Source organism: Neopsephotus bourkii, unplaced genomic scaffold (assembly GCF_033783945.1).
Source record: "Neopsephotus bourkii isolate Nb327-2 ecotype Australia unplaced genomic scaffold, CSIRO-AGI_Nbou_v1 NB_1767, whole genome shotgun sequence".
Classification (NCBI taxonomy): Eukaryota; Metazoa; Chordata; class Aves; order Psittaciformes; family Psittacidae; genus Neopsephotus; species Neopsephotus bourkii.
In genome coordinates this window covers 11,008,125-11,023,676 of record NW_026902241.1, presented here as the reverse complement: position 1 = coordinate 11,023,676, position 15,552 = coordinate 11,008,125, and the positions used below count along the sequence as shown (strand labels likewise).

The window sequence follows — 15,552 nt, the reverse complement described above, 5'->3', positions numbered from 1 at the left end:
CAGGACAAAGCTTACCAATCTATCTATGCAGCAGGTAGCAAAGATTCTCCGTTCCTTTAAAACCACTTGTCAGACACCAGTTTCAATTAAAATTATCTTCTCTTTTTTTTTTTTTTCTCTCATTTAATAAATTAATCTCAATATGTAGAGAAACTGTATTCTATTCTATGAGGAGAAAACCAAGGATCTTTAATAAATCATGTTTTAGAAAGACTTGAAATCCACTCACGAGAATTGTGGGCACATATTCAACACCATTATTAGTTTCTAGGTATACTGTAATTCACAATGTTTTTTCCTATTAAAGCTACTTTATATGGCAATGAATAGGACTTTGCATTTCCAATAGGAAATAAGATAATTATAGATACCAAGAAAATAGAACTGACTAAAAAGAACATATCCCTCAGACTTTCTGAAAGGAATATTACGTCAACTTCAAATCAGTGTTACCAGGGAATGAAGCAGGAAAAAAAAAAAAAAAAGATATCAGTAATTTACCCATGATAAACAAGGATCCTATCTTTGATAAAATGAAGAATTTTCTCAAAATATTCCAGGTACCGCATGTTAATGACCTGTCCCCTACAAAGAAAACAAAAGGGTTTTTTAAGTCTTGTTTTCCAACCCCCCATTCCAGGGCTAAGACACAAATATTTCCTACTAATATTTGACAGCATTTTATCCACAGATGCTTTGTAAATTAAGGGAATCAACTAGAGGTTTGTCTGAAGTGGTGAATTGTCCATCCCCCATTTTGAATATAGAATCCATAGCAAACCTGCTAAAGCTCACGTATGATTAGTATCATTGTTCTCTGATAAACTACATTCCACAGATATTTACCCATTTCCAGTGTGCCCTTGTCCAGTAAATCTGTATGATAACTCTCAACTTGTATAAGGATACAACCTTTCGTAAACAACTATTTACACTCATAGATGCTGCATAACAAGGAGAGAATTCTTAATCTGCCCATGAATTTACTTCTAGAAACAACAATCTCTAGCTTACATATTTGCCAATATATATGCTGACCTGCTCTAACAGCCCACACACATTTTATTTTATTCACCTATGTTCCTCTAAATTGAAGTAATACTGAAGTATATACTGTCTGTATGAAGTCTATACTGAAGTATACTGCTTTGACTCCTAACAGTTAAAAGCAGTTAACTGTTAAATAAAAACATCAAAAAGGTGTTGTTTCTTTCCCTGGACTACTAAGGAAAAAAAAACCAACCAAACAAAAAACCACTGAAAACTTGATAGAAACTTGCTAGGATTATAACCACTCAGAGGAAAAATTACATACCATTATTGCATTTGTAGGAGTCCTTCCTCTTCTCCCAGTCTACAAAACAAGATTTTATAAAGCAAATGTTACCGCTCTCTGAGGAAGCAAAACCACTGTCAATCACAGGAAAGTGTGTACAACTCTGTTTTTCCCCCATTCTAAGTGATTTTTGGCAGCTTGAGTCCCTGTCTCATGTCTGACTTGGTCTCACAGTTCAATAGGCCTCGTCTCTGAATAATGGCAGAATCAGTCTTCAAAAACTGAACAGAAATGGAGCACATATACGTATCTGCACATTAGAAAGGGAGGCAGGGAAAGTGGAAAGATGAAGACAAATCTATACATATAACTTGCCCTTGTTGTACGTCCCATCATTTTCCATCTGTATTAAAAAAAAATTAATCTGTACAACAGGCAGAAGTGTGTCAGTGTAAGGAACTCTATTTTCCTGGCATCTCGGAAAAATAACTCCAAACCAGACCTATCATTCTGCAAGGCCATCTAGAAACAGCAGTACTGGGAAAAGACTTTAAGTGGGTGGTCAGAAGTGATCTGTGTTTATTCCTACCCTTTCTCCTTGTTTAATAAACACTGCCACCAAGGATTCAAAGAAGCAGTGTTCAAGAGAGTGTCTTAATTTTCTTATGAAGATATTGAGTATATCACTAATGTGTAGGGGATCACAAACCTTGTTTTGCCTATGAAATAACTTCAACTTTCAAATATATTTTCTCTACTTTAAACGAATATTGGCAGCTTTGATCATTTAAGCCAGAAAGGAGGTAACCCAAAATAACACTTGTCTACAGACAAATGAAGTAGTGACAGCTGACATATATACTTGCATCTTCAGACTACTAAGATCTGGAAGCCTATCAAACACAGTGAAGTGCAAGAGTTTTTTTTACACACCTTTAACAAAAGGTCCCCAAATTGACTCAAAACAAACAAACAAAAATATTTTTGTTTCCTGCTGCTCTCTACACATTTTGCCACTCTGAAAAAGGATCTTTAATTCAGCAGTCACTGAATGCTAGTGCCTCCATGAGAAGACTCATTTGACAAAAATCACTGAACAATAATGGGTTTCAAATGCCAAGAATTCCGAGTAAAGAAAAAGGTTATGTTAATAGATATCTAATCTAAATTTTTTGCACACAGGAAATACTGGTGTACAATTTAGACTAAACAAAACCTAGAGACGGCCTGAGCTCAGCATGACTTGATCTGTTACAAATACTAAAAGAACACCCAACTGCTATTTTTATACTTCTTATTTGGCTGAACAGCTTATATCTTGGTATATTTAATAACCATGAAAGCTGCCATTTTTCAGCCTAAATAATCTATTATTACACCTGATTTTCAGGTAGCTGTTATATTGAAAGAATTCAGCCCTAGTCATACAGTTATGAGAATAGCTTTCAAGCAATAAGCCAAATATAAAGCAATGTAAGTTTCCCTGAAAAACAGTCAAAAGACCATAAAGTGATCTGAATTATCAACAAAAAGGTGTTAGCTGTGTAGCCTATTAATATCTGCAAATCACCAGGCATTTCACAGTTGAGTAATGAAGGAGATTATACAGATCTGTATAAAACATTAAGATTAAATTGCCATTCAGAAATCATAATGGACTAGAACATGTTTCAAAAGTAATTTAAAAGAAACCAAACACCAACAAAACTACTACCACTTATACATTATTTCTTTTACCCCTAGCCCTATGTGAAATCATCGTAAGGCAATCCAAAAGGAGAAACAAATCACTACAGAAAGCTGACCAATGAAAGCAGTTATTACTTGGGATGCAGAATAATCAAAGTATAGGTTTCCAGAATCAAAAAGGATGCAACCACCACCCAGTACTAAATTGTGATCAACTCCTAAGGCAGTGGTATTTAGGCTGCTCCAAATCTATTCTTCCTTTAAGAAAATCAGTTATTTTCAGAGAACCTCTACCTAGCTATCAAAAAAGCACAACCAAAATGCTGATGAGAGCCCCAAAAATCAAGGCTGAGCCAAAACCAAAAAAGATTAGAATTGGATTCACTGTGGGCCTACCATTCTGAATGATTGTGAAGCTTGTTTCAGATTTCTATGAAATCACCAAAACATCTCAGAGAATAAATCATGAGTTTTGATAGCATTCTTTGATAAGAAGAAAACAAATGAAGTACTTTGGCCAGTGAAAAACAGAGTTGCTGACAAGAGAAATCCTGTCCAGGGACATATTTCCCCAGATGCTATTTTTAGCATGGCAATTAGGTGCTGTTACTTGAATGCCTTTTTACCAGCAGATACCTAGAAATTAAGCTTTTAATCTGCCATTTAAAAAAAAACCAGGAAGAAACAGATAAGTATAGAATGCATCCTCATCCCAAAGTACAGATGGGTGTGGTTTCTGCTGCATAGAATCATAGCATAGTTAGGGTTGGAAAGGACCTTATGATCATCAAGTTCCAAACGCCTCCATGGGCAGGGACACCTCACACTAAACCATCTCACCCAAGGCTCTGTCCAACCTGGCCTTGAACACTGCCAGGGATGGAACATTCACAACGTCCCTGGGCAACCCATTCCAGTGCCTCACCACCTTTACAGTAAATAATTTCTTCCTTATATCCAAACTAAATTTCCCCTAAGTTTTAACCCGTTACCCCTTGTCCTATCACTACAGTCCCTAATGAATAGTCCATCCCCAGCATCCCTATAGCATCATACATGTGAAAAGAAAAAAATGCAGCAACCAAGATGGACGGAGCTTGGAGCCCAAATGTAACACTTGGCTTGGGGGATGACAAAAGCCCGACCATAAGATTGCTCAAGAAGCAGCACATCCTGCAAAGCAACTACTGATCTGCATTGGAGTTTAATGCTAAATTGCACAAACTTCCTAAAGTGGATGTTGCTACGGCCCAGCAATGTGGAAGAGCGTGGATAAAGTATTAGCCTCTGTATGTGAATATCAGAATATCACTGGTTTTCTCAGCCTGAAATAATTCTTAAGAAAGCTTTGCTTCCTTTATCCTTTTTCCCCTGATAGCTTTTCAAAGAAAGAAAGAAAGAAAGAAAGATACAAAAGCAGAATGAGAGATCAAAGATTTAATAATTCCCAAGGAAGGATGTGAAGAAGGGAAGTAACGTGAATGTTGGCTACATATTTACTTACACAAACACACTCTGCTCCTGTGATTGACAGTGATGTTGCCACATTGAGTCTCTCATACTTCTACCACTGCATGGGAGGTAGCACTGTCATGACTACGATACTGAGTCTTGCAGCATGGGAGAAGATGGAACGTACAACAGTGGTCGAATCTTTTAAATTCTACCTTTGTTTGAAAGTGCAACTGTTACCTTTCACAGGTTACTTGTTTTGTCTTTTCTGCTTTTACTTTGGTCTGCCTTGAAAACAATTAAAGGAACTATGTTTTTCCTTTCTACTATAAATTAGTATCGAAGCTAGTAAAATAGCACTGTTTCATTACTGCTGCCACTATCTTTGAGAAGATACTTGAAACATTACAACGGCGATCAACTTAATTTTTACAGGTGATTTGGAAATTAAAAACAGCACATAAAATTGCGCATCTTCTGGAACCTAGTTACACCTTGCTGTAACTCAGTTGTACAATTGAAACTCAGGAAAAAGGAGAAATGTCATAAGGAAAATCTGAGGTGCACAAACCCCAAAAGTTCCATTAGAAAATAGAAAATAAATATTAAAGCAAACCAATAAGCACATATACATCTGATACTCTAATACGCCGTTTTGTGAACAGTTGGTAAGTTTTGGTACAATCCCTTTGTGTGGGGGGGAAAGCAGTTTTGTAAAACTCTCCTACCTGATTAAGTTAATGTGATTATTGAAGCCTCTGCTAAGGCTTCGGGCAGGCATTTGGTCCAACCAAAGCACAGGCTGGTCAGGATCAGCTATCCTACAAAGACAGAGGACATGAATATTGGCATACATTTCACTCCATGTAGTGTTTTTAATTAAGCTTTGTTCACAAGCCGACTAATTTTAGGCCAAAGCTAGAATTCAGAGATCAGAAAAAAGAACATTTTATTGAAACACATGTAAGATTTTCATGAGAAAAGCAACAACTCGTACGCATTTTATGTTACTGGTGTTTGAAACTATTAGTATTTGTTAGCCTAAACTGCAACGTATCGTATGGCTTTTCACAGCTTTGCCTCGACCAGAAAATGCTATTCCCAATTCTTTTCCTCTTTTAAAAAACAAGAGGAATTGAGTATTTTCAGAAGGGCACTTCTGTACTTAAATCATCCTTCTCCTTTATCAGAGGGCTTTCTAGTTAGAGTGGTAGCAAGCACTTTCTCATCTGGGACTTCAGCCCTTTGGTTAACTGAAATATGCGTCAGTATTACAACTGACATAAAGCTTGTTCTCTCTTTCCCCCCTCATTACCTTCTCCATTTCACAGCAATATCAAACATATCCCTCCACTGCATCAGTCTGGTTTTCCCATTCATCCGAACTTTTGAGTTTGCCCAAGTCCGCTGCACAGCTTGCATTACTTCTAGAGTGGCCAGTCCCATTGCTGGGGGTGCGGAAGGAGGACAGAGGGACAAACAACAGAAAACCAATTATAGCCAAACACTTGAATCGCTACAGATATGAAAACTGAAATAGGAAAGTGATGTATTTATAGGAAAAGAATTCCCAACATCAATAGAATCTGGGTGATTATGATGTCCAGTCACCAATTAGGACAAGAAACTGCTGCCATAAGGATTATTTTCATTTTAAAACTTTTTATCTGATTTGAAAAGAACAGAGAATAAAACTAATTTGCAGACAGCAAAGGTATAACATTAAATATCACCACATTGTTTTGTTTTTGTTTTTTTTTTTTTCATTATACCTCTATGTATTCTTTTATTTGGAAGAAATCCTGGTGTCTCATACTGCATCATGGAACCCAGATGATCAGCTACACATATGAGTTCTTGCACATCAGGCTTATAGCTTTCAAAATTCTGAAATAACACATCTCTTATAGAGGAGAAAAATATGCATCAGACAAAACTTGGCACAAAAGTCCTGAAAGTTGTAAAACACAGACTTGTCTGTCTAATAATCAACACCATTTGTGTGAGAAATATTTAAAAGCAGTATAAAGAACACTCATTCCTCCTCCCACCCCACTGAACCTACACAGCACGTGGCAGTTACATTCAGTATCTCAGCTGAAATTCTGGTCTTACTGAATTCAACAGCGGATCCTTTTACTGTCTGTCTGAAGGCAGACACTGTCACAACCAGTATCTCACCTTCAGACTTGCTCATTATAAGTGATACTAAATAAAGTTCACAGATAATACATTAACCTTCAATGTTACACTCACCATGAGGAACTTAAACACTAAGTAAAAAAAGAGTATGCACAAAAACCAGAGTCCTTATTCTGTAACTTATGTAATTCTGTATAAGCTTGTGGTAAAAAGGTGGATTCTATTCCATATATGCAAAAGCCATAAATTTTTTAGTTGGCAATTTATTTTTTTTTTTACACAGAGTGAATACATTAAAATATATCTAGAAACCAGACTACACCAGGAGAAATAGCTATCTTTCCTTTAGCTACATATTTTTGAAGCCTATTCTTATAAATCCCCCCTTTGTTGACTGAAATCACCCTCCACCTAAAATACTCATTATCTCAGTTACTCCAGAGAATACTTTTCCCCATTGAAATGCCATCCCCATTTTAATACCATTAAAAAAAAAAAAAAGTATTAAGGAAATTACACCTATAACAAAATACAAATTAACACACAAAAAGAAACTAATAAAGGTGCTACATAAAGCTACACTGAGCATCTCAAACCCATCAATTCCTTAACATTAATTACAAGAAAGAAACAGAATATTTACTCAGTCAGGTCACAGAATATGAAACATTTTGTGGATGTTATTGATAATGTGAAGACAGAAGTGAAGAAAATAATCTTAAGTTTCATTCTTCCTTGTTTATGAGCTAAACCAACTTCAACCCCTATGATTCTGAAAAGGATTTACACACTGACTGGAATTACACTTTCATATAGTAGTAAACATTTATCAGTTATAACACACTTCAGAATAGCACTTGTAAAAGTTAAACTGAAAAAAAAAACAAACATTTGGAGTACTCTTTAAAAAACCCAAAAGAAAACTCACTTTATATGTGGCTGCAACCCTGGCTGTTCTTCATAATTTTCTATGAGAAAAGGAAGATTTTTAGCCCAGTGGTCCTTGAAATTTCCAGGAAGATCTGTATCAGTATTATATTCTGAAAGAGGGGTATCCAAATGCGCATGCAAGTATCTAGAATACTCTGTAGGAAAGAAATAAAATTAAATACTGTTTGCATAATAAGCCTATTTATGTACTTACATAAAAAAAAACAAATTATATGTTTGAGAACTATCCAACATGACTTTAATAAGTCATTACTCTTTGATAATATAATTTTGCTATTAGCTAATTTCCAAGATAGAAATAAGTGTATTTCTTTTCCATTTGTGGTCCTAGCTTTTAGCTGCTTGAACAAACAAGAATCAATGTATATTTTTTTAAAGAGACATACTAAACAATGCTCATGAGAATGTATGATGGCTTCCTAAAAATGGTATAACTACAAGCACGCTTGCACTTTCAGAGTTCTTGAAGGATTTCAGAAAATTGAAATAATAAAAGAAAAACAATTCCAACTTACCTCGAAGGTATTTCACTTTCAGATATTCTGGGCTGGCCTTTTGACCTGGTAGTGGATCATTTAACATAACTTTAGTCTGAGCTTTTATGCCTTCATAAAACTGCCCCATTGCAACATGGCTGAGACCTTTCATGTACTGGCATACTTCATTGTATGGTTCTAGCTGTAAACATCTCTAGGAGATTAAAAAAACAAAATACTCATAAATCAAGGCAGAACAAATATCTTCAAATAAACTAACCTGTTCCGTCAGAAGACTGCATAAAAAACATTTACTCATTATTAAAATCAATTACTGACAGTACAACTATGCTTTGGATCGCAATCTAGTTGTTATGAAAATAGATCATGTTTGCTCTAATTACGAAAGTTTTCACATTAGTTGAATAAACATACTCCTGACAGTAACTGTAATAAGTAATTTTTGGCTGGTTCAACATACGTATTCCATCATTTCTTTCATCCATATATCTTCACTAATTCATGCATTACACTGTGTTAGTCAACCATTTACTCTATGTTAAACACATAGCAAACTCATATTTAGCATTCAAAAATTAATGCTCTGATTCTTTTAGCAATTACATGTCTTTAGAAGAGGGTCTCCACCTTAGAAGCTGAAATATCTTTTCAATTACACCAGTATGTACAAACTGTGTTACAAAAGGTGAATACGCAATAATGCGCATAAAGCGTTCTCCTTGGGATAAGCACACGCTCATTCAGAAAGTGATGCAATGGTTTCTACACCTTATTTCGTTCCTTGCTTTAATCATACAGACATATGATTAACACAGGTCTTTACTGTTCTGTCTACAAAATGAGGCGGTTATTCAATGCCAATGAAGAGAGGCCAGATTTTGCTTACCTACAGAAACACACACATTTTACAAGCTCAATGAATCATAACATATTCTGAGTTTTTCAAAACAAAGAAAATAGAAAAAATAGATAAGTACTGTAACTCTGTATGCTTATTTCAAGCTTAAAATTACAAAGATTACATTCCTTCTTCCATCAGATACAGAAAAAGCTTTAGATTTCAACTAAAATATTAGCAAAACCACAATTACCAGTTTAACACAAACAAACAAACTCAAAAAACCACAAAACACAACAAACCCAAATAAACAACAAAACACAGATAAAGCAATTCAAACAGCTTGGTTGTAAAAATTCATAAAACAGAGGAAGTATCTTAGTTTTAGGAAAACTCCATTCTTAATTAAAAACTGAAAGTTTTTGTAAATCTTTTAAGACAGACTTCACAGAAATGATTAATTTTTGTTCAAATGCTAATAGAATCCTAGAAGAGTTAAGGGTTGGAAGAGACCTTAAAGATCATCTAGTTCTAACTCCCCTGCATTCAGAATGAAAAACTTTACCAATTATCCTTTTGATTGCACTTGTTGAATACTAGTTCTTGTTAAAGGAGTTTAATTTTGTGTTTACTTAGGGCTGCTTACCTTAAAGTTCTTTAGTGCTTCGTCTAAGCTACCATGATGATAAAGCATCATTCCTTTGAGCTGCAATGTCTGAACATGATTTTGGTTTAAGAGCAAAGCCTTCTGGAAGCTCTCTGTAGCAGCATCGAAGTTGCCAAGTTCTCTAGGCGATGCCATAAAGTGGAAAGTGAAGAATACAGAAGGCAACAGTGACAATGAAATTACTTGTTAAAAGTTGGTTTCACGTGTCCAAAGAGGGTATCATTAAAGAGCAACCCAGTTGTAATGGAAAATTTCTTTAACAAAAGCAGTAACTCTGCAACTGTTCTTTAGTGGCAATAACAGAACAGCTGCAGAGTTTTTAAATCTCAGAAATGCGTACTCTGAAATACAACCCAAGACCACAAATCTCCTCAGCAGACAAAACATAAAAACACATACCAATGGTATTTCTTCAGGAATTAAAAGAAACAAAACTTCCACAGTGGAAGTTCTTGGAAAACATTATTTGTGACAGGTCTTTTGAACTCATAAATAGAAACATGTTTTTAAAAATATACTAACTATTTCAATGCTGAATAAGAAGAAAGCATATGGTATTCAAAAGCTGAAACTAACTAAAAATGTATTGACTGAAATTACTCCATGTGCAGGACAGCTTTCAGTAAAATAGCACCAGAGAAAATACAAGGAAAAAAAGTTAAAATAGAAATAGTACACAATTCTTCTCTCTTTTTTTTTTTATCCAGTACGTTGTTTTTTAAGTTTAAGATCATGAAATCCTTTCCACATCAAATTAAAGAAGTCCAATAAAGAGCAATGTTTGAAAAAACAAACAAGATTTACTAGTTATAAATACATTTGCCAAAAAGGATTTTTAGACAAAACAGCAATTAACCACTGCTCTTTAGTTTCAAATAAATGCACAAACACTGAAGTCACTAGATTTGAAACAGGTATTAATAAGTAAAATGCTGTAACTCATGTTGTACAGAATAATAAAACAGACTAAGAACTGTCAACTTCCACTATAAAAAGAATTATTTAAAAGGTATTTTTAAGCATTGTCTTTGAAACTTATTTGATGCAGAAGCAAGCAAGCAAGCAAGCATGAACTTAAAATATGAGATTTTAGAAGGAAGGAATAATTTGACAGCTGAAGTTAACAGTGCCCTAGAGAAATGGGATTATTATTTCTGCTTGTTTTAAGACCTGAGTGTTCACAGGAAAGTGATTCAGACTTACAGATGGTCACTAATGTGTCAGTGTGTCCTCAGTTATTAAACCATATTCAATTCATCTTCTAGCCTCCTCTGACTGCTGAGCATTTACAAGAGTCAATAGTAACTGTGCTTTGCAAATAAAGTACTTAAAAAAAACAGAGATGGATTTCTTTACATTCCTTCTCCTATTACTTCCTGAGGACCAGCAAACTTCTGGAGGCAGAGGACGAGAGGGAATAAAAGCCACACATTTAAGCTGATTAGGAATGCTCTGGCTATGTGACTTTTGCTCTGTACCACAACAATGCAAACCAAAATTAGACACCTTAAGGCTTGGGTTTTTTTAGCCTCCTTCAAAATAAAGCTTCCTCAGATTAAGGTTTCCTGAGCACAGGGTAGAGCAACTGATCAGCTAGAGAGGCAGTCCCACATCCAAACATAAAACAAAAAAATTAAAGCATGTATGCATTTATTGGAAACACATGGCAACTGCTCATCTTCCAGGCTAAATTACTATTATTTAGCACCTTGAAAGCACTTATGTGCCACAATAACAAGTATCTCAGAAAAACTCATGAAGAAATCAGTTACTCTACACTGAGTTCAGAATTTAGATACTGTAAGTAAGGAACAAGTCCACAAAGCAAGAAAAATAAATTAAAAAAAAAATAAAATTGACACTGCCTTCAGTGAATATGCTGAGGAAACATAAAGCCTGAAGAAAAAGAGCACATGATCATGCAATGCTTGCACACCAACTCTATTTAACTTAACCCCTGCTACACAAAAGCCATTTATAGTGCAGCAGCATCTATGACGTAGTTCAGTGCTTTCCAAAGCTAAAAATGTAAAATAAGGATTAAAAAGCTGACAAGACACAGCAGGTTGGGGAAAAAAAACTACAAACGGCAGAGATATGCAGTTGCTGACTGTGTTATACTCTTGTCCTTGCATAAAAACAATATGTACTTTTCTCCCTAGTGGTTATCTGCAGAACCCCTTTAAAGTAATACATTTTATTCAACTATAAATTATTGATATATATGTAAAAGAAGAAAAAAAATGACTAGTTACCTTAATAAATAGGGATTGACTTTATTTTTATCTGATCAATAGCTAAGAACCTACATGTCTATATAAAGAATAACCCATAGAGGAAAGTAGCTAAATTCTCAGAACTGTGAATGTCTTTGGTGAAAAATTAACTGATATAGGATCTGGCAGTTTACATACAATATGTGCTATGCAATGAGTTTTTCATAAACTTAAGCAGCACAATCTCGGATGGGAACTAACACTTTGTATTAAACATTCTCATAATTTAAAAATAATTTAGCATACCTAAAACACACCTTACTTAAAACTGCTACTTACCTAATGTTTGAGTCTGGAAGACTACTGGAGACTGAATTGAAAATACAAAGCAAACCTAGAAATTATTTCTATTGAACATATCCTTACATAGCCATATTGGCTTTAGGATCTATCAAATACACGTATGATTCTGTACAGTTTTGTAATAAACACATAAAATTTAAAGAGTGTATTTTAAAGAACACAATCAGATTTAAAACTGACTTTAAAGCTATTTCTGAATGCAATTACCTATAGGCTTGTCCCAGACTTTTATATGCATCTATGAAGTCTGCTTTCTGCTTCAGAGCTTCTTTGAATGACTCAATGGCTTCCTACAGAAAGACACCAACAAAAAAAATTGCCATTTACTGCATTCATTTAGTTTTAGCATCCTCTGTAGTTACTAGCCTTGGATTTAAAGTTATTCATCAAAACCTTTGGAAAGAACAAAGCATGAATTTATTACAAACCTATAGGGTAATAATCATCATATAACAAATGAAATATTGCAACATTCTTTACAGTAATGACAGGCTTAGTCAGAATTCCTTTGTCTAACACGCTGTGGGAATAAGCGATTCTTTTTGCATTTTAATAGCATACAGAGATTAAACCCCTCCAGGGTTTGTTTTCAAAGCTCAGTCTGTTCCCTAAGTCAAAGCAGTCTCTCCTTATAGTCTTCCTTCTTCATTCACAATACACTTCCTTTTCAGCCCAAAAGACTCTTTTCAAATCTGTACTATGCCTGTCACTGCATTTACTGCATTCCAAGTTAATTGCACAGTTCGCACACTCTTAAAAATTAGAGATTATCAGTAAGTGATCATCTTCACACAATAGTATGTACTGCTGCTATGAATAAAATGTAATAAAAATAAAATAGCTAAAAATAATTATATGCATACGTTCAAACAAATCTTCCTCTTCAAAGGATTTGATTAAGAACTCAGGTTTTCAAACTGGACTGGCTGTATAAATCGGCAAATGCAGTATAAAGACTTAGAATTAAGGACATAATAATCAATTGCTTTGTATGATGAAGGAATCACTGAAAAGTATTTGAAGTGTATAGTGAAAGAAATTAACTGCTGTAAGGAAAAAATCAAGAGCACCTTCAGCCAATTTAGAGATTCTTATTCAGAAAAACTATCAAATATATTCTGAGCACTATGATACACACAAAAATGATCTACTGAACAAAATGTAACAAATATAAGTTAATTACCTACCATTACTGATAGGCTCACGTCCTCCAGATAAGTTTTAAAACCAAGAAGATTATTCCCAAAAGCAATGACCCAAAAGCAACGATCTCTTTTCACTCAAAATGAAGACTCTGCCACCTAACCATAAATCTTGGTTTTGAGCAAGCCTAGTAAAACCTAGTAGATGACACATATAGCCTCCCTTTAGGAGGCAGTCTGAACCTGACTGGAAGCTAAGGTGTACCTGGGAATGAAAACCTACTAGGTCACAGTCTCAGAACTTGAACACTGAAGAGGGAAGATGTTTCCTTTGAGAAAAGAAATTGGAGGAAAGGATGTGGTGGCACAGAACTGTGTTTATCTCCATATCAGAAAGAAGAAAATAGTACTTCTATTTTGCAAACTGAGACATTATTTATTCTTTTCAGTTATATTTCTACCATCACTTTCTGGGCTCTCTGCTGTCTACACCAAATATCAGAAATGCAATCAGACTATCATTTGCAAGTATTTCATTTGGCTGCAATCAGATACAAACAGCAAATTCAATGACAGCCTGAAGTTCGCACAGCATACAGTGACAATATGAGAAAAAATACCAGCCTGGGTACTAAGAAAATAAAAAAGTAGCCTATTTGCTTTAAAAGAAAAAAAAAAAAAAAACAAAAAACCAAACCAAACCACACACACCAAAAAAAAAAAAACGAACCCCAAAAAACCCCACAAAACAAAAAAAAAAAACCACCAAACCCAAGGAAAACAAAATACCTACATAAACAAAAAAAAAAAATCCACCACCACAAAAAAACACACAACTCCAAAATGCACAGTGATTGCCCGTGAAAGACACTGGGCTGAAGTTCAGGAGTCTTTGGATTGTCTCCGGGTTCTTTCAGAATTTCTTCATACAACTCTTCATGAATCCCAAACTGTAGCAGAGATTAAACAACAAAACAACCCCAAAACTGAACCAAAACAAAAAAGCTTTCACTACAGAAACATATCTAATTACTCTCCATTTGGGAAAAGTGCAGCAGTATCTCCAAAGACTTCACAAACAAGAAACAGATGTAATATTACTACACCTAAAACACAGAACTTTTGAGTCAGGAAAAGGTGAAACATTAAAGAAAGCATGGGAAGAACTTCCCTGCTGATCTTAAAATCTGAGGGAGCAACTATCCTCCCTCAATTTAGATATGAGCATTTCAGAATCTACATATAACTGAAATACACACGCACAGAGGCAGGGCTCTCTATCAGCAGTTTCCTTGATTACTTTTTAGCTCATCTGAAGAAGAATTCAAAATTACTTTGCCCTTCATCCCTTTCCCCTCCGCAAAACTAAGGGAGTCTATTTCATGGAAAGAAATTTTGAATATAACCATACAGCTATCAGCAGAGGTGCCAAATATAAACACTTTCCAAATCACTTCATAAATACGTCGGTTATCACTGATCTACGAGGGTCCAGCAAGACCAGCAGTATTTACATGTCATGCCATAAAGTATTATACATTTGCATTTTGCTTGAACTCTTTTGCCTTAAGAAGTCTTCCTTATGTAAGAAAATACATTTATCAACACCTACGATGTTTCTACTGTTTTACAGAAGTAATTTCAAATAGATAGTATCGTTCTACAAAGATTATTTAGCATAGCTTTACCTTCAGAAGTCCTCTGTGAAAAAAGGTTAAGCCTTTATAAAGCATAGCTATAGGCTGATGCCTGTTCAGTTCCAGCGAGTGCTGAAAGTCTTCATGGGCTGTTGCATAATCCTGTGGTAAAATAGATTTTAGATGACAGAGGAAACTCCATACCAATAAAGAGAAGTAAATACTTTTGTTTTCATAAAAGTAAACTACACAATTTTATTTAACATGAAATTAGTGTCAGAGCTAAGCAACAACGATTGTCAACTGCCAGTCAGAATATCAAAGAATAAAGAACGTGTGATACACTTTCAGCTTTTACACCAATGCTATATAAAACGTAGTAAGTGGAAGAATAGCTGGAAGTATAGTGAAATCAGAAGAATAAAGTGGGAAATCTAGTATATAGTACTCACACAATATTTGAAAATAAAGTGACTTGTTTTAGATTCAAGTGTAAGAAAGCCAAACACAGATTATATAGCAAAATGGAACGTTAGCATTTTTGTAAGGGTTGGTTTGCTTGTTGTGTGGTGTGGGTTGGTTTGGTGTTTTTTAAGTGTACAGAGCAGTCATTGCCTTGGCCATAACTGTTTTCCTTTTAGACTGTATACTTCTTATATACAGCTGTAGGTTATAAATCAAA

At 34.9% G+C, this 15,552-nt stretch overlaps 1 protein-coding gene across 6 annotated transcripts in view; it reads right to left on the bottom strand.

Moving 5' to 3' along the window:
- TTC13 (tetratricopeptide repeat domain 13) overlaps nucleotides 1–15,552 on the bottom strand; it is a 40,645-nt gene that overhangs the window by 11,227 nt on the left and 13,866 nt on the right. For all 6 annotated transcript variants that reach the window (XM_061378832.1, XM_061378833.1, XM_061378829.1 and 3 more), the window contains exons 8-16: nucleotides 14,922–15,032; nucleotides 12,299–12,381; nucleotides 9,492–9,633; nucleotides 8,026–8,200; nucleotides 7,488–7,644; nucleotides 6,190–6,320; nucleotides 5,733–5,865; nucleotides 5,146–5,238; nucleotides 502–585 (exon numbers count right to left, since the gene is read on the bottom strand). In XM_061378832.1, coding sequence (XP_061234816.1) covers nucleotides 502–585; nucleotides 5,146–5,238; nucleotides 5,733–5,865; nucleotides 6,190–6,320; nucleotides 7,488–7,644; nucleotides 8,026–8,200; nucleotides 9,492–9,633; nucleotides 12,299–12,381; nucleotides 14,922–15,032 — 1,109 coding nt within the window. The remainder of the gene's footprint in view (nucleotides 1–501; nucleotides 586–5,145; nucleotides 5,239–5,732; nucleotides 5,866–6,189; nucleotides 6,321–7,487; nucleotides 7,645–8,025; nucleotides 8,201–9,491; nucleotides 9,634–12,298; nucleotides 12,382–14,921; nucleotides 15,033–15,552) is intronic.